At 47.6% G+C, this 27,836-nt stretch overlaps 1 protein-coding gene across 1 annotated transcript; it reads left to right on the forward strand.

Moving 5' to 3' along the window:
* The first annotated feature begins 441 nt into the window (after window positions 1–441).
* Window positions 442–26,911, forward strand: LOC103171884 (NACHT, LRR and PYD domains-containing protein 12-like). The gene is made up of 6 exons (XM_042345891.1): window positions 442–1,325; window positions 4,038–4,209; window positions 14,992–15,057; window positions 16,575–18,285; window positions 22,457–22,480; window positions 26,677–26,911. Exons 1-6 carry the CDS (start codon window positions 1,122–1,124, stop codon window positions 26,909–26,911), a joined length of 2,412 nt encoding a protein of 803 aa, XP_042201825.1. The 5' UTR covers window positions 442–1,121.
* Window positions 26,912–27,836: the final 925 nt, after the last annotated feature.

Here is a 27,836-nt window from a genome sequence, read left to right on the forward strand (position 1 = left end):
AAGTCTTATTTGGATAATTGTCCCCGACATGCCTATATGCCCAGACAATGTTCTTCTCACATTGTTTGACCTGTTACACATGTTTGTGATAACATCCTATTAGCTTGTAGTATTTCTGTCTTGAACACTATATGCGGAGTCCCGTAGCTCAGTGGTTAGAGCACACGCCGCTTTGCAAGCGAAAGACCTGAGTTCAATTCCAGACAGGGAGAAACCTTGGGCAAGTTTCCTTACTCCACATGACTAATAATAATCCCTCCAAAAACCAAAAACAATAATAAATTGGTCATTTTCAATCTACGACTGTTTGTGGGACATTGCTGTGCGCAATTGGCTGCCGCATTCGCCAACAAATATACAGTCAATTCACTTTACAGTGTGTTCTGTGAAGCGCTTTGTGACGTCCTCCTGACGTTAAAAGCGCTATATCAAATTCAACGACTATTATTATTATATGCATGCTGAACGTTGCTCTCATCCTCTCTTTGCATTACGCTTTGGTTATTGTTCCCCCACATCCATCCTACTTTACTGTTTTAAAGCTTTTTCTACAGTATTATTTAGCCTTTTCACTGGAAGCTTGGTTCCAGCCCAGTTCAGATGCAGTCCATCCCAACAGTGCAGCTCATTCCTGTACCAGTACTGGTCCAAGTTTCCCATGAAATGGAATCTGCTCCTCGCACCACACATTCATTTCCCTGATCTGTTGATCTCTGCTGATTAGTACGTGGCTCGGAAGGCAATCTTGAGATTGTCCTGTTTTTCAGTTTAACTCCTAGCTCTTGATAATCCCTTACAAGGACCTCCTATTTCCGCTTTCTTTTGTCATTGGTTCCCGGATGAATAAGCATAATTGTTTCTGTTCCCTCCCTTTTCTAAGTTCCTTTCCAGCTGCTTTGAAATATGCCTTACCCTGGAACCGGGAAGGCAACAGACCTTCCTGTGCACTCGATCTCGACTGCAGAAGATACACGCGATTGCTATATTTATTGCATCCCGGATGACAATATTCCTATCACGCTCCTAACCCGCTTGCCTTCTGCTCTATGGTGCATTGATTTGCATTCATGCCACACCTTCCCCACATTCATCTCCCCCATCTAATGTAGTAGTGACCTTCGATGCTCTCACTACCCTTCACGTATGCCTTATTTTTGTCAGTTGACCACAAACCTACAATCAAACAAATTCTGGAAAGCTACAGCGACTCAGAGGTGCACATGTTGACCTGGACGTTCCGTCAGAGACTGGAGCAGATGATGGATGATCTGGTAGAGGACTTGACATCGATGCTGGAGAAACTGTTGAAACTCAAAGAGTTTGCGGTAGGTTGAGTACCATTAAAACTAACTTGTGTCGTTGGTGAAATTTCGGTGTGTACAGACCGGTCTAACGTTACATTGATCAGGGAAATTGATTCCAATCTTATAGTCAATTATCCTCAGTACAGAAGTCACAAGACCGGGAGCACGAATGTGTCACAAACAACAATTTTTCGTTTTACATTTAGCTAAATTTGCTGATAATATAAACAATTAATACATAAAATATACACATTTTATAATGTTTTATATGAAGTGCGTTGCAGAGTTTCAATGATGTGACGAAATGTAATATCAAAAGGGATGATTATTATTTGTGTAACTGAGCTATCCATGTAATGAAGGAATGGCGCTAATAGGTAAGAAATTCAGCTGTAGACGACTATTGAGATTGTGTGAGAATCCAAAGTTTATTAAGCATAACACATAAGCTCCAAGTGACTCAACCAATACAGGAAAATCCGTATTACCACTTCCAGCTGGGAAGAAGGGTCGACTCCCAATTCGACTCCAACTATTTCATGGTTACATCTTTCTTTTAGTAGTTTCTGACTCCGCCTCCCCTTGCCAATGAGTTAGCCATCAGACTTTGCAGACTGATAGTGACACTCAGTTGGATCTTTTCCCTTCGTTAAAAAATTGATACAAATGGACAACTTTCCTTTTCCATTCTTCTCCAGCCTTTGTGTTTCTCAGTCTTGAGATAGCCAGCTGTATGAGCATGTAGATGTTTCTTCCTGGGGTCTATGTTTCTTAAATCTGTCTTCAAGGGCCTGATTTCTCTTTATCTCAGAGGAGTGAACATCTTCCCAGGAAAAAAAATACTTATAAGCTGACCTGATCCGGCAAAGATAACCCCTGCTAAGATGGTCTTTAAACCAAACACCTAACTAAATGATTATGAGTAAGTGAGATTCTAGTAGTATATGGAGATTAACTATAAAGCCTTTGAAACCTTAACCGTTAGATATTTAACCTTACAGACATATTAATTATAATAATAATAGTTAAAAATTTTATTGCACCTTCCAATGCCGTTGACAACATACTGTAAGGTGCAGTGACTGTGTGTTTTGTAGACAAACATGTAAGCCAATTTGTATATGGCAATGCCCACCAAACATGGAGTGAATAACTAATCATATATGAGGAATTGTTGACTTAGTCACCAGAGGAAACACACTGTTTTTGTTAAACAGTGCTATGGGATATTTCATGTGGGAGTAGCTTTATGGAACAGTGCCAGCCAACTTGATTATCCCCAGGTCCAAATCCAATGTTCTGTAACAGCGTATCTCAACAACAGCTGCTTAATACAGCTTCTGCTGTGAAGAACCTTGATAAATAAAGCAGACTCTCGCCGGATATCAGAGGTGCCGGGAACACTCTGAGCCTTGAGGCGGCAGCTGCTAGAAGGTGTGACCTGGAGTCCGAGTTTGTGAACATATGTTCGTACATTCAGCGCTTCGAATCCTTGATTACTGCAGAGAGACAGAAGGCTGATACTTAAACTCTGCACCTACAGTTGGTGGAGTGGGAAGGGATGTCTATTCGAGCTGCGGACAGGAAGTTGGTGACAATGTTCTCACGTTCCTTATGCTGCTATGTGTTGCCCATCGGAAAGCTCCCACCTTCCACTTAGTGAGGCTCAAACACGCGCCTGTTGACTGCTGAACGATCTGCTGAAGTCTATTCTGCTGCCGGTGTGTGTGTGGTCGGCTGGTGGGTGGTGCAGATATGCGGTTGTGTGGCTGCGGGTCGTGGTAGGTAAGTGGAGTGTCCTTGGAGCTGACTTGGCCCTAAGGTGAAAGGCTTAGGAACGGAATTTGGGAATCTCCTCTATCCTCTTTGACGGTCTTTAGTCAGCTTCCTGAGACAGTGGGTTTCGGTGTCTTCCTAGGCACTAACTGCTGGGACAGCGCAGCCCAGCCTGTTTTATCAGCAGGATCTGGAAGGGCAGACCAGTTACTGGCGTACAGAAACCTCACCTTAAGCTCCTGCTAACCCTGCAGCCAAAACCCTAACTAACGTGTCGGTGTTCCCAGCTGGACAAGCAGCGAGAAACAAAAGACAGACAATGCTATCAATGAAAAGCTGTGTGGTTTCAAACCCAAGAAGTTACTCCAACTGTGCTCACGCTGGTCTCTACCCAAACCTTGGAACATGCCAACCTGTGTCTAATGCTTTCCGGAATTAGGTAAACAGGATGCGTCCCTCCAGGGAAAGATAGCGAGTGAGAGAGAGAGACAGAGAGAGAGAGAGACAGACAGAGTATATTCCATTCGAATAATTTGTTCTGGGGTATCCATGTTTAGGTCGGAAGCATGAAATTCTCAGCTTGGTCTGAATATCCATAAGCAATCGGTACGCTTTCCGCATGTTTCAGATACATGGGTAAACCCAAGAAATAATTCATGGGCCCTCGGTGTACCATTTATTCTGGAGGACACCTTCCAGAATTTGCACCACATCATCAGCCTTGCACTGGAGCGGCAAACTAGACTATGAGTTCAGTGGCTAGATGTGATTCTTGAACCCAAAAAATTCAGACTCGGAGGCAAGAATCTTACTAAATAAGCCAGCCTGATATACAGCAGAAGATTGACAAATTGGTAAGATTGAAAGAATTCTGACGCCAAAACTAAACAATTGAATAAATCGTTTCATATCACAGCAGCGTGGATTCAGTTAACACTTTTGTTTCTGCTTTTCTAGGAAATCAGACAGCTGTTAAATAGGAAAGAGAAACATGAAGCAGCGAAATATCTTCTGGATTTATTAACTGGAGCGCCAAGACAGGTGCAAAGAGGGATGTGGGAAGCTTTTATGAAAATGGAGGACAATAAACCACAGCTGAAGGGAATCCTGAAAGAGATCCAGGATAAAGGTAAGACACATCATAAATGGTGGAAGATTTTAACAATTTGGGCTGGTGGAGGAGTCCGATTGGGACACATACGCATGCAAGCTGCAAGAAACGCAGTATTCTCGGAAAAGCTATGTTTTGCGGGAAAATGGGGCTGTAATCGCTTGGATATAACGCAGTTCAATCAGATTTGAGGAAATGTCTGGCAACTAACAAGTATGAGAGACTTGAAAGTGACAAAAAATTTAAGTCAACCGCAATAAACTCCACTCCCCGATTACTTCAGACCTTGCCAAACTCCACTGACTCCTTGTCACAGAGCCGATGGGCTTCAAGATCCTTACTCTAGTGTTTAAATCCCTCCATTCCTTGTCCCCCATTACTCTAATCTCCACTCTCCCCGACAGCAGTATCAGCTAACTCCGCTCTGCTGGGACCGGCCTCCTTTGCTACTCCAAATCTTCCGCTCTATCATCGAAGGCCGTGCCTTCAGCCACAACGCCCTGAAACATTTGAACTGCTCACTCAACACGTTCGCTCCGCCTTCCCCATCTTCAGGTCAAGCCTGAAGAACATCCGTTTTGGCCGTGCCTACGGTCAACTTTCCCCTTCCCCTGGCTCGTTGTTAGGCTTCAACATTGCTAAGTTCTCTCTGACCTGCTGACTCTGTATGAGCCTGCCCGCTCCTGTCATTCAGTGGGCTCCGGCCTGCTTCGTGTTTCCCGCCCGACCCGCCTTACCATCGGTGGCCGGGTTTGCAGCCTCTCTGCCCGCACACTCTAGAACACCATCTCATGGCACCTTCGCCTCGCTTCCTCTCTTGCCTCCTTCAAGGCCGGTCTCAAGACATTACACTTCGACTGTGCCTTTGGTCTCTCTCGCACCTCTCTGCCTTCCCTCACACCTATACCAAACTCATACCCTTCTCGCATGCTTGAGCCCGGACACCTGACTCTTCATCGCTTTTGGACTTCTTGCCGATGTGAAAGGCGCTCTATAAATATCATTTTTTGTTGTTGTTATTGATCTGAGTGACCGCTGAACATGCAGGGCGCTATTTAAGTGTAATTTTTTGCTGTTGTTGAGTTGGTTAGGCAAGACGCCATTGACACTGACACTTCGACCAACAACAATAACAACAAAATTACATTTGCATAGCCTTTCATGTTGTCTGACGTCCCAAGGCGCTAAACAGACACGGGGTTACGGAACCGAGTTGAGGGAAGGTTTGGGGAAGGGAGATGGGGAAGGGGACAGCAGGGAGATCAATTGCACTGCCAACAGGAGGGTCTTCAGTGGGTTTCTTGAAGGTGACGAGGATGGGGCGAGACGGAGAGACAGCGGGATGGCGTTTCAGAGGGTGGATAGTGGCAGACGAACCACGCGCCGATAGTAGGGCGAGCAAATTGGGAGACATGAAGCAGGCCAGAGTCAACTGAGCGGAGGGAGCGAACAGGATGATAGGGGTAGAAGGTCGGAGAGGTCGGGGAAAGCAAGATCTTAGTGGACTTTGAAAATTCGGACAGGGAGTTTGAGCTGTATCCTCTGTATGATGGGAAGCCAGTGGAGGGGTCAAGGATGGGGCTGATTGAGTCGTGGAGCCTGGTGTGGGAAAGGACGGCTCTAAAGTTCTGAAGGATCTGCAGCCTACGGAGGGAGGAGTTTGGTATGCCGAAATGCTGTGTGTTTTCATAGTCGAGCCTCTATGTTAACGAAGGCGTTTACGAGGGTTTAGGGGGCCTGCGGTTTGAGGCAGTGACGGAGGTGGCGGAAGTCAGAACGGGTCATGGCGTGGATGCGCGTTAAAAAGATCTGTGAGGATTTGGTGGCTAGCTGGCAACAGATATCTATCAAGGAAACGACTATCGGTTGCCTTGATAAGAGCGTAAGAAATGCTAATTGATAAAAGACCAAGGTCCATCTAGTTGGCCTTCCACCTTCCTGGCCAGTGCCTGCACGTATGGCCTGAAACACCTCAGTACATGCTCAGTCCCATAATGTTACTTCCTAAGAGAAAACTATATTATCCGTGTTTGGAGGAAGCAACACTTTCTGCCTCAACCCATCCATGGGAGACTCTTCAAAGGTTCACTATTCAGTCACTGAAATAGTGTTCGTTCTCAATTTGCGCAATTCAATCGCAGGCCATGTCCTCTGTTTTTTACTATTCTGGACATGTTGAGACATCCTGCTATGATCTATTTTGTTTTGCCCCTAGAGAATCTTAAAGACACCAATCATGTCGCCTCACAATCTTCTCTTTTCCAGCGTTATCATACTGAATTATTTAGTCGCTTCTCATAGTCCAGTCCTTCCATTCCCTCAATCATTTTATTTGCCCTCCTCAGTATCCTCTTGATTTCTCCAAAATCCTTTTTCTACTGAACTGACTAGACCTGTATTCATTACTCTAAGTAAATCTCACTAAGGATGTATACACTGGCAGGATCACTCCACTATTTCGGTTTGTTATGGAAGTTTTGATACATACCTTTATCTAGATTGCTTTACTCACTGTTCCAGTGCATTGTTGGGAGAGCTTAAATTTATTGTCAATCAGAACTCCTAGGTCTTTATGTTTCTCAATATTATATTTTCCTTCCCTCAAATTATAGTCAGTTCCAGGATTTTTTTCCCCATGTGAAGTAATTTATATTTCTCCACATTGAATTTCACCTGCCTGCAATTGCAAATACGTTGAAATCCACCTGTAGCATATCTTGTTCAGCTTCGCAAACTACCATCTTGTTAGTTTGGTGTCATCTCTGCCATCAGCCACTGTGCTTGCAACTCCTAGGTCCAGATCATTTATAAATATATTGAAGAAAATATGTCTCGAATAAGACACGTGTGGAACTCCACTGTTAATTTCTTTCCAGCCTGACGACATTCCCTGTACCACCGCTCTCTGGCTTCTTCCATTCACCTCATCACGTATCCATTGTTATATACCTCCACTTTCTTCACCCTTTCTTTATTTTCAGTACCAGCCTCTCAAGAGGAAATATATCAAACGCCTCAGTGAAATTCAGATATACAACATCCACAGCCTCATCGTTATCAAGTTCCCTTCTCGCATCATCAAAGAAAACCAGTAAATGAGATTGGCAGGACCTCCCCTTCATGAACCTATATTGGTTTTCATTGATGATTTGATTTATGTACAGATGCTCTCATGATTTTCTCCTGAATAGTACGTCATACATAATCGATAATGGACGTTAAACCTACTGGTCTGTTTCCTGGGTCACTTGTGTTACCTTTCTTAAATGTCGGAGTAACACCTGACTTCCTCCAGTCCAACGGCACCTCTGAAGTCTTTAGTGATTTTTTGCACAGTTGTGTCGGCGTTTCTGCGACTTCCTCCCTTAGTTCAATAAGGGTACTCGTATGTAATTTATCCGATCCCTGCGAATTTCTTACATTAGGTTTATCCAGTTGTTTGGCAAACATGCAGGTAGTGATATGAATCGTGTCACAACCTTTCTCTGCGAACCTTTCGTTTCTCTTTCCAGATCAGAGGTTGCCTATTTCCTCCTTGGTAAAGACTGATACAAAACAATTATTCAGCACTATAGCAGCCTGTGCAGCATTATTTGTCATCCTCCCTCCCGAAGACATGGCCCTATTCCATTTCTTGTTTTCTTCTACTGTTAATGCATCTAAAAATAGTTTTATTATTATCATTCACATTTCTTGTCAAGTCAATTCAAATCTTTTCTTTGCAATTTTGATGTCATTTTTTTCAATCCTGCTTGCCTTCTGGTAATAAATCCGCTTTGTTTTCGTGTTATTTTCCTTCAGCGTCTTAAATACTTATATTCCTAATGATTTGCTTTGTAGCACCGTCCAACCAGGCAGTAGTGCTTTTAAACTTGGTATCTTTGTACACATTGTTCCAATATTCCATTGGCTTTATTATCACCGCCTTGAAGGAGCTCCACAGGTCCCCCAATTGCATTGCCATATATAAGCGTTTCAGGCCCACCCCGAATTCTCAAGCACATAAATTCCGTCCTCTTGAAATTTGGTAGTTTCGTTTGCGTTTGTATAACCTCACCAATTCTTGTGTTGTCAAATGTGATCGCGGTTGTTTCATGCTCCTCCGATCTTTATGTTGGAGATTTGATTGTCCATGTTGTTCGTTATCAAATACAAGATATCATCTCCCTTTGTTGGCTCTTTTACTGGGCAATAAAAAAGCCTTTTTTCGATTCAAGAAATCCATTCCCTATCTTACCAGCATACATATTATCCAAATTAATCTCGGGTAAGATAAAATCTCCAACTGCTATGTTGGTCTCTTGTGGTCTTCCTTAGCTTGACCCTCCCACTACTTCCCTCTGTTCCAGCCTGGGAATCCTGTCGGGCTCAACGTGGTCCTCGGCGTTGGCTGTCCAGCAGCAGTCACACCGACTGCCCCATTCCCCACTGCACTCGCCAGCCACCCCGGACCCGGACCCGGGGAGCCAAACTCTCCTCCCTCATCCCCATCCCCCCCAAAATTGCCTCACAACCAGAAACCCCCACCCTCCCCAGGCTTCTTCTATCAACAGCTCCGTCCAAATCGGACAACAAAACGTCCGCTTCCTCTGTAATAATGCCCTGGTCATCAACGATCTCATCCTTGATGAGAGCGTTGACATCATGGCCTTAACTGAAACCGAGCTCAACCCAAGCGACACCTTCCCCCTTCAGGAGGCCACACCACCCGGCTACACCTCCCAACACATCCTTCGCCCCAACCGCCGTGCGATGTTGTAGCCCTTATCTCAAGGACATCACTTGCCCTATACCCCTACTCCACTGGTTCTTTCTCCTCTTTTGAGCACCTCACCCTCTCCCAACGCTACCATCTCTCACTCAAAATTCTCCGTATCTACCAGCCACCTACCCACATCATCCTTCCTCTCCGACAGTTCTAACATCGTTCTACCTCTGCTCTGATCGCCTCATGATCTTCAGCGACTTCAAACTTCAATTCAGACCCTCCTGATCCATCTCCTTGGAATTCTCCTCCCTCCTCTCCTGGCTCAACCTCTCCCTCCATATCAACTCTGCCACTCACGTTCATGGCCACCGAATCGATTTCGTGATCACCCGGCGTCTCAGTGTCTCGGATGTCACCATTAACGATATGGCCGTCTCCGATCATCACTTCATCTCCTTCACCACCTCCACCACCCTCCCTAACTCCACCAGACTCACCACCATCTGCTACCGCCCCTGGAAAAAGTACCCCCTCAATCCGTAATCCCTGCCTTGGAGTCTTCTGAACTTTTCTACCTCTGGTATTTAGCCCTCTACTCTCACCCTCCTTCAAAACACCCACTTCTCCACACTCGAAACTATTGCCCCCATCACCTCCCGTACTGTCTCTTACTCTCGCTCCTCCCCTTGGTTCACCACCCACTCCCTCACTGAAGAGACAGGTGCGAGCCACTGAACGCACCTGTCACAAATCTGGCCTCACGGTCCACCAGCAAATCTGCCTGGACCTCCTCAAAACCTACCGCTCCTCTCTAGCCTCGGCCAAGTCGTTCTTCTACTCCAGGATAATCCTTTAGGCGAAGAACAACCCCAGGTTTCTGTTCTCTATCACATCCCACTCCTCCGTCCCCTCCGCCACCACGCGCCGGTCATTTCCTCCAACCTTCTCTGCGAGGAGATGCTGGATTTCCTTGAATCCAAAATGAAGGGAATTCGCTCCTCGGTCAATGCCTCTCCAGCTTCCATCCACCAAACACCCCTTCCCTCCAACACTCCGACTTCTACCCATCCTCTGCAACACACCTTCGAACCCGTCCCACCCTCTGTCACAAACTTCATCCTGTCCTTGAAACCCATCACCTGCTCCCTGGACCCATACCTACTCCACTCCTTATCTCCCAGCTACACCGCCTTGCCCCACTGCTCACAGAAAAAATTAACTTGTCCCTCTCCTCTGACTCTTTTCCCTTTTCCCTCAAAACTACCACCATCATTCCCACACTAAAAAGCCCTCCCTTGATGCGTCGAGCTATCAAGCAACCGGCCCATCTCCAACCTTCCATTTGAGTCCAAGGTTCTCGAAAGGGACATCGCCTTCCAGCTGCGTTCTTTCTTCTCCACCCATTCACTAGTTGAACCCCTGCAGTCGGGTTTCCGTGGTGTCCATAGCACGGAAACCGTCCCGGTCAAGGTCACTATTGATATCTTGACCATCTGCGACCAGTACTCCCTCTGCCTCCACGACCTCCGCGACCTATCGCCCGCATTCGATACGGTCGACTACTCTATCCTCCTCCGCCGCTTGTCCTCCCATTTCAACCTTCAAGGCCCTGTCCTTGAGTGGTTTAGTTCGTACCTCTACCACCGTCTTCATTTTGTCTCTGTAAACGGCGTTTACACTGTCTAGTGCGGCTTCCCTTAGGGCTCTGTCCTCGGTCCCTCAACTTCACACTCTATAATCTCCCGCTTGGTCGCATCATCGCAGACATGGAGTTAACTTCCACGTGTATGAGGATTATACCCATCCTCTTCTACCCTGAACTCCACGATCACCGAGGTCCTGACAGCCTGCCTGTCTGACATCGATTCCTTGATGAGAGACAACTATCTTCAGCTCAACGTGCGCAAAACTAAGGCCTTCCTGGTTGGCTCGCCTCAGCGCCTCCGCACCTCTGGCACTCACAAAATCAACATCCAAAGCTGCACTCTCTACCTCTCAAAGCTAATCAGGAACGTTGGTGTTCTGTTCGGCCCTGAGCTGTCCGATCTTCCCCATATCCGCGCCACAACTGGCACCGTCGTCCACCACCTCCGGAACATCGCCAAACTATGACATTACCTCACCCCTCACGCTGCTGAAACTCTGGTCCACGCCTTTACTACCTCAATGCTGGACTACGGGAATTCTCTCCTCGCCGGCCTTCCCGGCATCTCCCTCCACAAGCTGCAGGTCATTCAGATCTCTGCAGTTCGTATACTGTCCCGCACCAGGCTTCGGGACCACATCACTCCCACCCTCGCTCGCCTCCAGTGGCTCTCCATCCTCCAGAGGATCGAATTCAAGATCCTCATCCTCACCTACAAGACCATTGACGGCCTCGCTGCCTCCTATCTCTCCGACCTACTATCCCCCTATTTACCTTCCCGTCCCCGCCTTTCCTCTGGCTCCGGTCTGCTCCACGTCCCCCGCCTTAATCCCCCTGCCATCGGTGGCCGTGCCTTCAGTCTCTCAGCCCCTAGGCTTTGGGACTCAATTTCCCAGTGCCTTAGCCTTGCTTCCTCCCTTTCCTCCTTCAAGGCCGGTCTCAAGAACTTTCTCTTGAACCGTGCCTTAAGCCCCCACTCGACTCTCTATACGTCCTCGCTCCTTCCCTTTCCTCCCCTCAGCCTGACCAGTTCCCCCCTGCTTGGGACCCGACCCTACTATCCAGCGCCTTGTGACGTCCTCCTGAAATGAAAGGAGCTCTATAAATGCAATCGTGTTCTTGTTGTTATCTCAACCCACCGTTCCAGATCAAGGCTTTCACCCTGACTTGGGGTTCTGTAGCAAACCTTCAGTAATAGCTTACCTTTTTTGCAGTCTTTTGTTTCTACCCAAAGTAATTCTGTGTCTTCTTCCCTTTTGTATGTCATCTCTCACTTGTGTCTCAATAATGATGCATATATATAGTGCAATATCACTCGCTTTTCTTCCCATACGGTCTCTCCTAAATAGTTTATAACGTTCCATTTGTGCAATCCATTGAATGGATTCATCCCACCATGTCTCTGTTACCCTATTAATGTTCCATCTATTACCCGCTATAAGACCTTCCAGATCACGTTTCTTGCGTGTCAGATGCTTCTGTTAATGCTAATTGAGCTCCATTATCTTGTGCCATTTTATTCACTGGATAGGCATTTTTTGTTTCTTTTTCACCAAACTTTGGAGTTTGACCCGTTACCCTTTTACATTTTAAGGTTTCTTCCTAATCGGTTCCTGTTTTCTCTTACACGTACCGCAACAAGCCCTGTGCCTCGTTTGAACACTCTCTAACTAAACAATCCATCCTGCCTATCAAAACATCCACCGCATTTTGTTGAGGAGGTGCCGATCCTTTCTGTATATATACCCCTTTTCCAAAAGTTACCCCATTGTTTAAGAAAATGAAGGCCAACACCAATGTCTTAGCCATTCGTTCTTCTGCCTAATTACATTCATGTTTTTCTCACTAGCACGTGAGTCTAGTCTGTTCTACTTCTTCTGTGTTATTTCTTCCCACATGAAAAGTTATAGTTGATTCCACATCTGGTCTCTGCAGCCTTTGTTGAACTACGGTCATTAGATCCTGAAACTGTGCACTCAGTACTAACGTACATTCGATTTCAAGGGTCTTGTTTGCACAGAATGCGATCTGTGTACCAAATAGTCGAATCCACTAATATCACAACTTGTCTGCTACTCTTTCTCTACGTCACTCCTTCCCTCGTTGGCTGCTGGATTGCCTCAGTGCACGGCACTGTATTGCCTGTCTCAGCCATCACTTGAGTATCAATATAATCTCTCTCTCTAGCGGAGAGAATCTGATGGAGAGCCCTTGACATGTCCGCTCCTTCCCCTTTTGCTGACCACCATTTGTGGCCCCTTTTCTGAAAGAAACACAATCCTCTTCTCCAGGTACAGGGTACTGTGTCCCCTAGCAAGGTCTCTTCTAATACATCATTTATAAAGACTTCACCTGCCCTAATGCATAGCTAGTCGATCACTAATGTTCAACTCTGCTGCCTTGAGGGAATCTACCCGCTTGCAGTTAATAATAATAATTATTATAGCTCGTTAGTCGTCTTCTAGAGGTCTCAAAGCATTGCACACAATATGCTGTAAAGTGAGTTGATTGTATATTCGTGGGAGAAACTCGATAGCCAATTCGGCAAAGCAGCGTCCCACAGACGGTCATGCATTGAAAATGACCAAATTATTATTGTTTTTTTTTTTGGAGGGATTATTATCAGGCATGTGGAGTAAAGAAACTCGCCCATGATTTAGCCCTGCCTGGATTTGAACTCAGGTTTTTCGCTTGAAAGACGGAGGGTTTACGGGAAAGTGTTCCAGAGTTTTGGGTTGCATTGGTTGCACGTGCGACCTCCTATGTTGGGGTGGAGGATGCGAGGGACGATCAAGAACAGGTGCTATTCGAGCGGAGGCACCAAGTGGTGGATTGATATATGAGGAGGTCAGAGAGGCGTGAGGAGGTCGGAGAGGTGGTAAGGAGGCCAAACGTGTGTTTGAAGTGATAGGCCTTAAGGTGTAAGTTGAAGGTCCGTGGCAAGAGTTACGTTAGATGTATAATAGGATACAACTCCAGAGAACAGAGGAGAAATTCCCAATGGAGAGCCAGGTAGGACAGGGCACATGAAGCAGATGAGTAGCTGTTGAGTGAAGTGAACATTTAATGTGGACCATGAGAAATTGTTTCATCGTTCACTGAACAATAGAACCAGAGGAAACGGCCCGCGATTAAAGCGGGTAAATCCCGAAAAATTCTGCAAAACCACGATTTAGTGAGCAATTAGTAAACTGAGGGAATAGGCTCCTCAGGGAGACAGACATTGGAAGCAGGAAATTGCATTTGTTTAAGAACAAATTAGATACATTTAACCTGGAAAATAATATTGTAGGATACGGTATATAGTCTGGTTCAAGACATGACAACAGATTGACTGCCAGAGTGGTTGAAAGCGAACTAGATGGAACTTTGTCTTCTTTCACTTTAGCATATTCTTCCGTTGTTGAGTGAATGACCTGCTTGGTGGCATTTCGCGAGGTCACAGAGAAAGGGTTGGTGAACAACAACAACAACAAGATTCCATTTATAAAGCGCCTTTCACGTCAGGAGGACGTCCCAAGGCGCTGCACAGTTGGACGTCCCAAGGCGCTGCACAGTTGAAGGCACTGAAGTGATGGAAAGGTTTAGAATCTGGGAATCTTGGAATCCCCTTTGGGTATAGGGAGTTAGTGATGTCAAGCAAGATTAGAAAATATAGGCTCAGAGACTGTTGTGGGAGAGAGCAAAGGCTGCAGATTTTGGGACAGCCGTGAGCTTGACCAGAGAGCAGTGATGGAATAGTTGGGCCGGAAATTGTTGATGGCATGAATTGAATGTCTCAGGACAAGTGGGTCAAGGTGGAGATGGACAATTTTGTTGATGTAAGGTAAAGTCAATGAGGGACAACGACAACTTGCATTTATATAGCGCCCTCTCATGCGGGGTAGCATCCCAGAGCGCTTATCAGGTGCAGAGCACGACATTGAGCTGGAGGTGACCACAGTCGCGGTCGAAGAAGGTCTTCAGGAGCGAGCTGAATATAAGGAAGGAGGGGACGAGTCAGATGGACAGAAGGAAGAAAATTCCAGAGAACAATCACCAATGGTGTAACAGAGCGCATGGGGGACGAAGCGGAGGCCAGAGCCACTCGATGGGAGGCAACGGGTTTGGGAGTAAACAGATCAAACAGGACGCAGAGCGTCGTCACTCTCTCCAAAATGTGGAGCTTGTTTCCAGTAGATGACTTCAGTAGGAGCTGACGGTAGCAAAGGCAGGAGGTGTTCGTCTTGTTGACATTAAACTGGAGAAAGTTACAACTCAGTCTGAACTTGACGTCTAAAAGGCAATCGGTCAAAACGCGGTACTCCATCCAGTGTTAAGGCTAAAGGGATAGAGTTCGGTGACTTCCATGAAAGTATTCCATAATGATATTAATAAACACCCCAAAATAAAGACTTTGTCTTCTGTTAGGTTCGTTTCACAACTAACTCATATTAAACATCATCAGGTGAAAGTCTTCCCACTGAGGTATTTCGGTGCTGGTGTGAGGAGAAGGTGCCAGAAGAACTTGCAGGTAAGTGCATATGGATAATGGAGTCCTTCAACATAATCACATCAAACTGATATTAAACATGAAATCATTTTGCTTTTAATAAAAGACCTTTCACCTCAGATGAAAGTCACCAAGTGTTTCACAAGGCAATTTGGAAACTAAGCAAGGAGGAGAGGAAGGGAACTTAGGGGACTTCACTGAATGCTCTGGTGTGAAATGGTGGAAACAATTCAAAAAATATCGGGAATTAAGGAGAGAGTTTCAGAGAAAGAGGTTCGTGTGTGAAAGGCGGTGGATGGAGATAGCTTAGAGCCAGATGGAGGAAGAGGAAGAGTGCGCATGAGCAGCAATATAGAGCTGGTGAATGTGACACAGTTCAGGAGAACTGAAAACATGTAGGTATTTGAAAGTCAGGCCATGGATCTGGAAATCCACCAGCTAGGGAACTGGAGAAAGTGGATTCGGGGGAGGATGGAAAAAATTCAGACTATGGTGGTACGCTGTGGAAGTGTCAAATGAAGGCAAATGTAGTTAATTTATTGTAATTGTGTGAGATACATCGGCTTTAAACCGAAGTAAACCATCTCATTATTTAACAAAGAATATATTGTATGTGTAAATGACAAAGATGGAAATAGAGCGGTCCACATGTGACCGTTGATGGGGTATATGGACGTGGGTATCTTGTGTATAATATAAACACTGTGGAGGACTGGTTGGGGTGACTAATATGTTTCAGTGTTGTACAATCTCATGTGCAAGCGAGACGGCCTGGATTCGATTCACGGTCAGAGTGAAACATAATAATAATAATCCTTCCATTTTATTTAGCGCTTTTCACGACGCGAGGACGTCCCAAAGCGCATCACAGAACACAATGTAAAGTGAATTGACTGTATATTTGTGGGCGAACGCGGCAGCCAATTGCGCTCAGCAATGTCCCAAAAACAGTCGTGGATTGAAAATGTCCAATTTATTATTGTTTTTGGTTTTGGAGGGATTTTTAGTAGGCGTGTGGCGTAAGGAAATTTGCCCAAGGTTTTGCCCTGCATGGAATTGAACTTAGTGTCTCGCTTGCAAAGCGAGTGCTTTAACCACTGAGCTACAGGACTCCACAAGGCAAGTTTCCTTACTCCACACGCCTCTATTTATCCAGCAGTCAGTGAACTCGCCTGTCATTCGATTGGCGGATTGCTTGCCAGGGTAATCAAATAATAATTTGGTCACTTATCAACGGCTGTATGTTGGACAATGCTGTGTGCAATTTGCTGCCGCATTTTGCCCACATAATATACAGTTACTCTGCTTTAGAGTATGTTCTGTGAAGCGCTATGAGACGCCTCGAAGACGTGGTAATGTGCCATATGAAATACATGGATTACTATTATTTTGTGGGTGTAGTATGTATGCGTGCATGTATGTTTTTATGTATGTGTGACTGTGCACCCATGCATCAATAGAAATGTATGCACTTGTTTTCGTGGGTTACTGTAATAAATGTGTGGCAATATTGATAGAATCTAATGTTCAATTTTAAGACTTTCAAAAACAGCACAAAGAAACCCTCCGCTCCCAGAATGAGAAGCTGTCGGTTAACACGCTACGAGGACGGGAGAAGCGCAAGACATTTGAACTGTCTGACCAATACACAGAATTAATAGTCACTTCATCTCTCCGTGAGCGGAGGCTAGTGGAGCATGAACTGGTGGCGAGAGGCAGAGACCATGAGCTGCGGCAAGAGAAGAATATCACGAAAGAGGTGAAGAAAATACGATCGAATGAGCTGTTTGGATCTACTTTCGGGACAACCGTCCTGAGTGGGATCGCAGGGATTGGGAAAACCACCATGGTGCAGAACATTCTGTACCGCTGGGCCACAGGAAATATCTATCCCCAGATCCATTTTCTCTTTCATTTCAAATTCCGTGACCTGAACGTGATAAAAGGGGAAACAAGCCTGAAAACCATGGTCCTGGAATCATATCCTTATCTTCAGGATGTTCTGGACAAGATCTGGGAGAAGCCGCAGCATTTACTTTTTGTGTTTGATGGTTTGGACGAGTTCAAGGACAGGATGGAGTTCACAGAGAGTGACAGAAGCCCAGTCACTCGTGTCATCTGCCCGGGGCCTGAATGCCTCTGTCCCGTGGCTGTCATTGTGCACTCTATGGTGCAGCAGGAAGTACTGAAAGGCTGTTCAGTGCTGATCACAAGCCGCCCAACTTCCATGGAGTCTTTAGATCACATCCACACCGACCGCTTGGCTGAAATCCTGGGATTCTTCGCTGAGGGAAGGGAAGATTACATCAGACGCTTCTTTCCAGATGAGAAGATTGCAGCTGAAGTGCTGAGATATGTGAAGGAGGATGACATCCTGTACACCATGTGCTTCAACCCTTCCTACTGCTGGATACTCTGCTGCACAGTGGAGCCAATGTTCATAGATCCAGAACCAAAACAGCCTCCCCCCAAAACCATCACACAGGTGTACTCCAGTTACATTTATAACATCCTGAAGAACCATTCCCGAGCTACTGAGAACCCTCGGGAGGTAATGCTGAGAGCCGGGGAGATGGCCTATGAGGGGATCTATTACAGGACCACTGTGTTCGATGATGACCATTTCGATCGCCATCAGCTTGAACCCTCAACCTTCATCTCAGGGTTTATGATGGAGATTCTGGAGAAGGATAATGGTGGGAGACGATTTGTGTACACATTCCCTCATCTCATCGTCCAGGAGTTTGTGGCTGCCCTCGCTCAGTACCTGACTCCCGGCTGCAGGGATCTGCATAAGCTGCTTCACCGGGTTCAGAAGGAGAACGACGGGCGTTTTGAGATATTTCTGCGGTTTGTTGTGGGTCTCTCCTCGCCCCACACACCTCGACAACTGGAGGAGATCCTGGGGCCTTTACCTCACGAATCAGTTGATAAAGCCATCTCCTGGCTGAAAGTGAATGTTGAGGCGGCGATTAAACTGTCAGGGAGTCACGATTGTAAAAGGAAGCTGCTGAACATGATGTACTATCTGTTTGAGTCGCAGAACTACAGACTACCCCAGGACATTCTCGGAGCTGCGGAGACACTGGACTTCAGTGAGTTCACATTGAAACCTCTGGACTGTGCTGTGCTTTCTCATGTGTTACAGCTCTGTAACACCATAAAAAACCTCAATCTCAACAGCTGTAACATCGGAGCTGAAGGGATCCAGCATCTGGTGCCCGCACTGCACAAGTGCCAACATCTCAGGTTTGTCCTTATTGATGAATACATTCATAAACCTGTAGATTATCAGCCAGTCAGTGAGTTGTGTTAGCGGTGGGTGAATATACTGATATACAGATGGTGTAATTGGGGGAGAATCCATAAACACAATCTGTCTGTAATTGACCCTCGATGTTAAAGCCTTGACTTGTGCGCACTGGCTGAGACCTGGCTGGGAATGTTCAGAGCCATCACCTGTACCCGGGCTGTGACCTGAGCCATCTCTGTGGCTGTCCCTGTCGTTCAATCCCTGTCCTCTTTGCTCCCCGCAGCCTGACCTGACTCCATACACAATACAACAGCTGGTCTCAGCCCCTCAAAGCCTCCACTCCGTTTACAGCTGATGTCACTACATCCATCTTATTGTATAACAAGATCCTCCAGGGTTTATCTGACCTGACTGACACTTTTCCTGCCTCACTGCTCAGCTCTGCAGTTACAGTGAACTAATGCTTGTGTAGATTCTCTCTATAAATCCTCAAAGCACAGTCCTGCAGTTGATCTAATTCAGACCATGGTTTATATTCTCTGTACAAATCAATAACAACTTGTATTTATATAGTGTAGAGTCACAGTGTGTTTAACTGCTCCATTCCTTAGAGCGCAGCCCTGGATTTAGTGTAATTCAGACCAGGGTTTGTATCTCCATATTATGGTGACAGCTGCTGACATGCTTGACCTGGAGCTGAGCTAGTGACAGCACGTTCATATATCCAGGGCTTGGAATCCACCTTGACTGGTTTACGGAGAGATCAGCAGTTGCTGTTTAAGCTCCTCACCAACAACATGGTTCAATGTGAAGGGACGTGTGCCCGAGCAGTGGGAGGGAGATGGTGGTAATGCTCTCACACATGTCACACTGAGCTAAACTGCACACCATGGAGTTCACACCTAGTGAGGCTCAAACACACACTTATGGGATGTTAATTGCTGTTTTGGACCACAAACACACAGTCACTACACTTTACACTAAATCGCTTGAAGGAAGCACTTTGAGATGCCTCCATGACGTGAGAGATGCTACATCAAATGGAAAGAATAATACTAATGTACTGTGGATGGCTTGAGCCAGGCAGGTATTGACAGACCGATGGAGACAGGTTTGTTCATCAACTAGTTTATTTACACCGTGAAAAGCTCAGTGATCTCCAGTGACTGGTCAGAGTCAGGGTTGGTATAATCTTTTACCACCCCGCTCTCACTCAAATGGCCCCTCTGTTCCTCACAGCCCTTACTGCTCACATCATCCTGTACAGAATAGCTCTAAAGACACTGGAAAGGTTTCTCCACAACAGTCCTGACCTCAGCATGTGGCCAGTCCTCAGGCATTCCTCCCTCAAACCACAGAGTGAATGGCCTGGGAACAAGCGCTTCACAGCTTGATACCAACCTACAACCTTCCTCTTGTCAACCCGCTATGCTCAAAACAGCCAGAATCTGATGTCCATCATTGTGAGGAGGAGACTCCCTCAGGCCATTGGCTGATTGATCAGGTTACACACTCGCTCTCTCAATCGGCCTGTGATCCTGACAGCATGCGGCCCGGTTCCTCACAGCCTGAATAGCGCCTCATGGCATCAGCTGGTCCCACTGCCCTATCCTCACTCTCAGGTCACTTGCACTGTTATAATGGGCGACTCTGTCTACCAGCCGTGGAGAAGGCAGGTAATCTGAGCCCTGAGAGTGTAAAGCCTTAGGACTTGCAGGGAAGAGGCATCCTGTGGTGTGGTGCTTTGTGTTTTACGGGGGTGCGGGGTTCAGTTACCCCTTTACTGTGTCATATACTGGAGATGAAGCCCCCCCCCCCCCCCCACCCCGTAAGCTCTCTGTGTTCTGGACAGCAGTTCCGGTAGGATCTGCTGCACTAAGGACAGGAAACAGGAAGCCTGTTGCCTCGTCACATGAGACGAAGGAAACTTGGCTGCTGAGTGCATGGAGTGAGTGCTGTGGGGACTGAGCTGATGGAATCAGAGTAGGAGAGAGGCCTAGAGGGGGCAGTGACCAAACCAGGTACTTGCAACACAGGGGTTTGTGAAAGGGAGGAAGGTGTGTTTACCAACATTACAAACCTTTCCGCTCCCTCTGCTCGGCAAACAATGGCCTCCTCCATGCCCGTGGCCAGCCCGTTCCAACTTTAGTGGTTGGAACTTCAGCCACTCTACCACAGCCTCTGGAACTCCATCCTGCAGCCCCTACAACTCGGCCCACCATTGTCTCCTTCAAACCCCAATGAACAATCATCTCAATGAACTCCCTCTTTCATTGTGATTTCCGTCATCCTCCACCCCAATTTCCCTCCCTTCATCCGAACTCTGATCCCAACTGCAAGCTCGGATGCAAATCTCTCATTGTCCCAGGCCTTTGGACGTCGTGCTAAAGTGAAAGGTGCCACAATTGCAGTGTGTTGCTGTTGTCGTTGAGACTGGGGGCCGCTCGAACCCTCCAAGCTCGTCCCCCCAAGCTCTGACACATTACTCTTCAGTTTCGTACAACCTCTTGGTTCCCGTGAGATTCCTTGTGATTTGGGAACGGTCCGAGGACCACATCCAGGTGGCCAACTGGCAATCCGTGGGCCAATTCAGACCCGGCAGTGATTCATTCGTGCCATTCCAACATTCCAACATCCGCTCGCTCCCATTCTGGTTAATATCCTTCCAGGGCAGTGTCAGGAGCCATCGATTAGGGGGATGCACTAAGGAGTACGAAAATAAAACTCGCCATTAATGCAATATGTCAACAAGACAACATGTGTCTTAATAACCATATCTTGAGCATCGGGGAAGTTCGGGTGGAGGGGAGGAAAGGAGGGGGGGCAAGGAGCGGGAAGTCGGAAAACAGGGGAAGGAGGGAGAGGCGGAAAGAGCGTGGGAAGGAGCAAGGTGGAAGGATACGAAGGAGCGATGACAAGGAGGAAGGGAAGGAGAGAGGGAGGGGAAGAAGGGAGGAAGGGAGAGGGAGGAGCGGAAAGACGGAAAGATTGTAAGGAGCGAGGGCATAGAGGGGTGGGAAGGATGTAAGGAATGGAAGGAGGGAGTGGAAGTAGGGAGGGTAGGGTGAGGGATCTATGTATGGTGAGGGTTGGGAAGGAGTAAGCGGGGAACAAGGGAAAACAAGCGGTGGAAGTAGGGAATGGAAGGAGGAAAGGAAGGAGTTCAAAGAAGGAGGAGGCGAGGGAGGGGAAGGAGGGAACGAGGGTGGTGGGGAAGCAGCGAGAGGGGAGGGAGGGAAAGGAGGGAGGGAGAATACAAAATGGTAGGATGGAAGGAAGGAGAGGAGGGCAGGGGAAGGAGCAAGAGAGGTGCAGGGCGGGAATTAGGCAGGGAAGAGAGGAGGGAGGGGGGATGCAGAGGAAGTAGGGAGGACGATGAAGGAGGGAGAGGATGCAGGGTTGGAGAAGAAGGAGGGGAGAAAGGAGGGAGAGGAGGGAGTCAGGGAGGGAGAGGAAGACGTGGGAGGAAAGATGGAGGGATGGGAAAGAAGAAGGGAGGAATGGGAGAGAGAAAAGTAGGGGCAGGGAGAGCAAGGAGGGAAGGAGATTAAAGAAGGAGACGAAAAATGAGGAAAGGGGTGGGGGTGGGAGAGGAAGCGATAGAAATGAGTGAGAGGGAAGGGGAGAGGGAGGCAGAGGAATTATGGAGAGTAAAGATGGAGGAAATCGAAGGAGTGAGGGAAGGGGGAAGGGAGGGACAGGTAGGAGGGAGTGTAAGGAGAGAGGGGAGGGAAAGAAGGAGGGGAGAGAGAGTAAGGAGAGGAAGGAGGGAGGTAAATGATGGAAGGAGGAGATTGAGGGAGAGATAGAGTGAGGGAGGGTAAGGATGGAAGGGAAGCAGCGAGGGGGATGAAGAGGAAGGAAGGAACAAGGGGATGGGAATGAGGGAGTGAAGGGAAGGGAGAAGAAGGAGGGAAGGAGTGAATCGGAGGGAGAGGAACCAAAGAGTGAGAGCGGGGCCACACGCCCACGGGCCAAACGCCCATGGGCCACCTGATGGACAACACGTGAATCAATAAAAATGTCAGCTGTTTGATGATCGTGTCACATGTGAGGTGTATCCGACCCTGGCCTTGGAACTTGCTACGTGAAAGTCTCCAAAATACACACGTCAAAGTGTATTGTGTTGTGACGCTATATTACCTGTGTTTGTGTCTCTGTGTCCAGGCTGGAGAGCAATAATCTGGGAGATTGTGGAGTGAAGCGACTGTGTGAGGCTCTGAGTGACCCGGAGTGTAAAATACGGAGTCTGGAGTGAGTAACACATTGTGTCTCCAGAGTCCGAATGGCTCCAATATCAATGTATTTATTGTGAATGCCTGATCAGTGAGGCTGAATATTGTGAAAGTAATCGGTGTGACAATGTGAGGCCACACGCCATCTTTTACATCAAACTCTCAACGTGCATTAATGTGTCTGTGTTACGTGTCTATGTCTTTGGGTGTATGTGCATGTGTCTGTACCTCTTTCTCTATTTGTGTCTGTGCATGCGGGGATGGGGGTTGGGCTTGGGGTTTGTGGGGGAGAGTGTGGTCTGTATGTGTGTGTTGTGTGTGATTTGTGTGTGTATCTGATCTTGTGTTTGTGATTCTGTGTGTGTTTGCGTGTGTCTGCATATGTATGTTTTGTGTGTGTGATTGTGTGTGCGTGCGTTTGTGAATACTTTTGTGAGTGTTTTTGTACGTTTGTGAATGTCTCTGTATGTATTTGTGTGTATGTTTGCCTTTGGGTGTGTGTGTTTATGTGTTTCTTTGTGTTTGTCACCGACAAGGCCGTCTCCGACCACCACTTCATCTCCTTCACCACCTCCACCCACCTCCACCAGACCCAACACCATCTTCTACTGCCCCTGGAAGAAGTTACCCCCTCAATCCCTAACCGCTGCCTTGGAGTCCTGTGAACTCCTCTGCCTCTGGCCTTCAACCCTCACCGACCCCTCTTCTCCTCTCATCCTCCTCCACAACACCCTCTCCTCCACACACGATACTCTTGCCCCCGTCACCTCTCGTACTGTCTCCTACTCTCGCTCATCCCCGTGGTTCACCACCCACCTCCGCTCACTGAAAAGCCAGTTGCGGGCCGATGAACGCACCTGCGTCAAATCTGGCCTAACGGTCCACCGACAAATCTGGCCCGACATCCTCAAAATCTGCCACTCCACTCTATCCTCGGCAAAGTCGTCCTTCTACTCCAGGATAATCCTAGAGGTGAAGAACAACCCCAGGTTACTGTTTTCTACCACATCCCGACTCCTCCGTCCCCCCCCCCCCCCCCCGCCACCCCACGCAGGTCATCTCCTCGAACCTTCACTGCGAGGAGACGCTGGATTTCCTTGAATCCAAAATCAAGGGAATTCGCTGCGCGGTCACTTCCTCTCCAACATCCACCCACCCCCCCACTCCCTCCCTCCGACACTCCGACTCCTACCCATCCTCCCCTACACACTTTCGTATCCGTTTCCCCACCCTCTGTCACCAAACTCATCCTATCCCTGAAACCCACCACCTGCTCCCTTGACCCCATTCGCACTCCACTCCTTATGTCCCAGCTCCCCCTCCTTGCCCTACATATCACAGACATAGTCAACCTGTCCCTCTCCTCTGGCTCGATTCCCATTCCCTTAAAAACTGCCCCCATCGCTCCCACCTTGAAAAAATCCTCCCTTGATGCGTCGCAACTATCAAGCTACCGGCCCATCTCCAACCTAGCTTTCCTATGCAAGGTCCTGGAACGAGTTGTCGCCTCCCAGCTGCGCTTTTTGCTCTCCACCCATTCATTATTCGAACCTCTTCAGTCGGGTTTCCGTGTTGCCCATAGCACAGAAACTGCCCTGGTCAAGGTCACCAATGACATCCTGACCATCTGTGTCCAGGGCTCCCTCTGCCCCCTCGTCCTCCTTGACCTATCGGCAGGATTCGATACGGTCTACCATGCTATCCTCCTTCACCGCTTGTCCTCCCACGTCAACCTTCAAGACCCTGTCCTTGAGTGGTTTATAATAATAATAATTATTATTATTGCATTTTGTTATAGCGCTTTTCACATCGGGAGGACCCAAAGCGCTTCACAGAATAGACTGTAAAATGAATTGACTGTATATTTGTGGGCGAACGAGGCAGCCAATTGCGCACACCAATATCCCACAAACAGTCGTAGATTGAAAATGACCAATTTATTATTGTTTTGTTTTGGAGGGATTATTATTAGGCTCTGTGTGTTGTAAGGAAACTTGCCCAAGGATTCGCCCTGTCTGGAATTGAACTCAGATCTCTCGCTTACAGAACGAGTGCTCTGACAACTGAGCTACAGGACTCCACGCAGGTTTAGGTTGTACCTCTCCCCCTTGGTGATATCATCCGCAGACATGGGGCTAACTTTCACATGTATGCGGATGACACCCAACTCTACCTTTCCTCCTCTACACTCAACTCCAAGACCACCAATGTCCTGACAGCCTGCCTGTCCGACATCGAGTCCTGGACGAGAGACAACTTTCTTCAGCTCGTGCCTAAAACTGAGGCCCTCCTGATTGGCTCACGTAAGCGCCTCTGCACCTCTGGCGCTGACAGTATCAGCATCCATGGCTGCACTCTCCACCTCTCAAAACCAGTCAGGAAACTCGGTGTTCTGTTGGACCCTGAGCTGTCCTTTCTTCCTCATATCCGCGCCACAACTGGCAACGCCTTCCATCACCACCGGAATATTGCCAGACTGCGGCACTACCTCACCCCTCACGCTGCTGAAACTCTGGTCCACGCCTTTATCAACTCAATGCTGGACGATGGGAACTCTCTCCTCGCCGGCCTTCCCGGCACCTCCCTCCACAAGTTGCAGGTCATTCAGAACTCTGCAGCTCGTGTACTGTCCCGCACCAGGCTTCGGTAACACATCGCTCCAACCCTCGCTCACCTCCACTGGCTCCCCATTGCCCCAGAGGATCGAATTCAAGATCCTCATCCTCACCTACAAGGCCATTTACGGCCTTGCACTCTCCTCCCTCACCGACCTACTATCCGCCTACCTTCCTGCCTGTAACCTCCGTTCCTCTGGCTCCGGTCTGCTCCATATCCCCCGGCCCAAACGCCCTACCATCTGTGGCCGAGCCTTCAGCCTCTCAGCCCCTAGGCTCTGGAACTCTATCCCCCCCAGTGCCTTCGCCGCCTCCTCCCTTTCCTCCTTAAAGACCGGTCTCAAGACCTTTCTCTTTGACCGTACCTTCAGCTCCCCACTCGAATCTCTACCCCTTCTCGCTCCCTCCCTTCCCTCCCCTCACCCTGACCATTTACCCCCTGCTCGGATCCTGACCCAACTGTACAGCGCCTTGGGACGTCCTCCTGACGTGAAAGGTGCTCTATAAATGGAATCTTGTTGTTTTTTGTGATTTGGGTGTTCGTTTTTGTTTATGGCTATGTGTGTTTCTGTGTGTGTCTGGGGGTGACTCTGTATTTATGTGTGTGTCTCTATATTTCTGTGTGTATGTTTCTGTCCTTGTGTATATCATTGTGTGTGCTTGTGTGTTTCTTTGTGTGTGTTTGTATTTGCTTGTCTGATCCTGTATGTGTGTGTTTGTGCAATTGCGTTTGCATGTTTGCATGAGTGGGTTTGTGTGGGTGCAAAGAATGTGGTATGTGGGAGTTGACGGAGGGCAAACTGAGCCCAGCTGACTTCATCTGCAGCAAATGTCTGCAACTGAGCAAGCTCCAACTTAGAATAGCTGAGCTGGAGTCCGAGGTACAGACAGTGCGCTCCATCAGGGACAGTGAGAGGTTCCTGGACTCTCACTCCCCTAGGACCCAGTTATAGCAGACCATCGCTGTACAGCAGCCATGAGAGAGGGATACTGGAGCTATCGAGCGGTCAGAGTTCAAGTAAAGGACCACTCCCAGGGAGCCCAACCCACGGCCACCCTTCATTCATGCTAAAAGTGATTGGGTGACAGTGCGACGGGGCAAGAAGAGGGCTTGTTCAAGGCACAACACCCCCAACTGAGTACCAGTCTCTAATAGGTACTCAACATTAGCTGTCGAGAGCGTGGAAGCCTCTCGTGAGGACAACAACAACAATATTTCATTTATTAAGCGCGATTCACTTCGGAAGGACGTCCCAAGGCGCTAGAAAGTTGGGTCGGATCACGATTAGGGTGGAAATGTTCAGGGAAAGCAGGGGGAAGGGAGGGAGCAAGGAGATGGTAGAGAGTCGAGAGGGGAGCTGAAGGAACCCCTCTCGAGTCTCTACAGACAGCGGTGGACATTCTATCCAACAGGACAAGGGAATGGTTCACAACGGCAATACAGTTGTGATAGGCGATTCAACAGTAAAAGGCAGTGACACATCTTCTGTAATCAGTATCGTAAGGCTAGGATGGTTTGCTGCCTTCCTGGTGCAAGGGTAGTGGACTTCACAGAGCGCATGGACAAGATTCTTCGGGGGGAAGGAGATTGTTCAGAAGTCGTAGTCCATGTGGGGACCCATGATATTGGTAAGAAGAGGGCTGAGATGCTCCAGGGCGAGTATCAAAAGCTGGGGAGCAAACTCAATTCCAGCACATCCAAGGTGGTGATCTCTGGGTTACTTCCGTACCTCAGGCAACAAGGCACCATAATGAAAGGATCAGTCGCATGAACGATTGGCTGGGGAAGTGTTCTGGAAAAGAAGGTTTCAGTTTTCTGGACGATTGGGACAACTAATGCTGGAGGTGGAATCTTTACCTTGAGGATGGGCGGCACTTAAGATAGGCAGGGGTGAGCTTCCTTGCCAAGAGATTATCAAATGCTGTAGGGGCGGATTTAAACCAGTGTCGAGGGGGATGGGTATCCAAGGATAAACAATGGATTAGAGATAAGATGAAAAAGACAAGTGCGAAGTGTAGATCAGGTAAAAGCGGATAATTTCCTCAAGTGCATATAAAAGGAAGACTACTGGGGACAATAATCCGCGACAGAATGAATCTCTACTTAGAGGATCATGAGGTAATTAGAGCCAATATAGATTTGTTAAAGTCAAATCTTGCCTAAGAAATCTAATAGAATTTTTTGAAGCGGTAACTGCGAGGGTTGATGAGGGAAATGCGGTGGACGTTATTTACATGGATTTCAAAAAGGCTTTTGACACAGTACCGCATAAGAGATTAAGCAAACAAATTAGAGGCCCGCGGTATTAAGGGGATAGTGGTAGTTTGGATTAAGAACGGACTGAGTGACAGAAAGCATAGGGTGGTGGTTAATGGGTTTTTCGTGAAATGGAAGGAGGTGTGCCGTGGTGTCCCCCACGGATCTTTATTGGGACCACTGTTCTTTCCAATATACATTAATGATCTGGACTCGGGCATAGAGTACACTATTTCCCAGTTTGCAGATGATACTAAGTTAGGTAGGGTAGTAAATAGTGAGGAGGACTGTAACCAAATGCAAGCAAACATACACAGAATGGTGGAAGTGGGCTGACATGTGGCAGATGGATTTCAATGTGGATAAGTGTGAGGTGATGCACTTAGGTAGGAAAAATAATAGGAGGCAATATAGGCTTGGCAGCTCAATCTTAAGGGGGG

Source organism: Callorhinchus milii, unplaced genomic scaffold (assembly GCF_018977255.1).
Source record: "Callorhinchus milii isolate IMCB2004 unplaced genomic scaffold, IMCB_Cmil_1.0 Scaffold144, whole genome shotgun sequence".
NCBI classification, from domain to species: Eukaryota; Metazoa; Chordata; class Chondrichthyes; order Chimaeriformes; family Callorhinchidae; genus Callorhinchus; species Callorhinchus milii.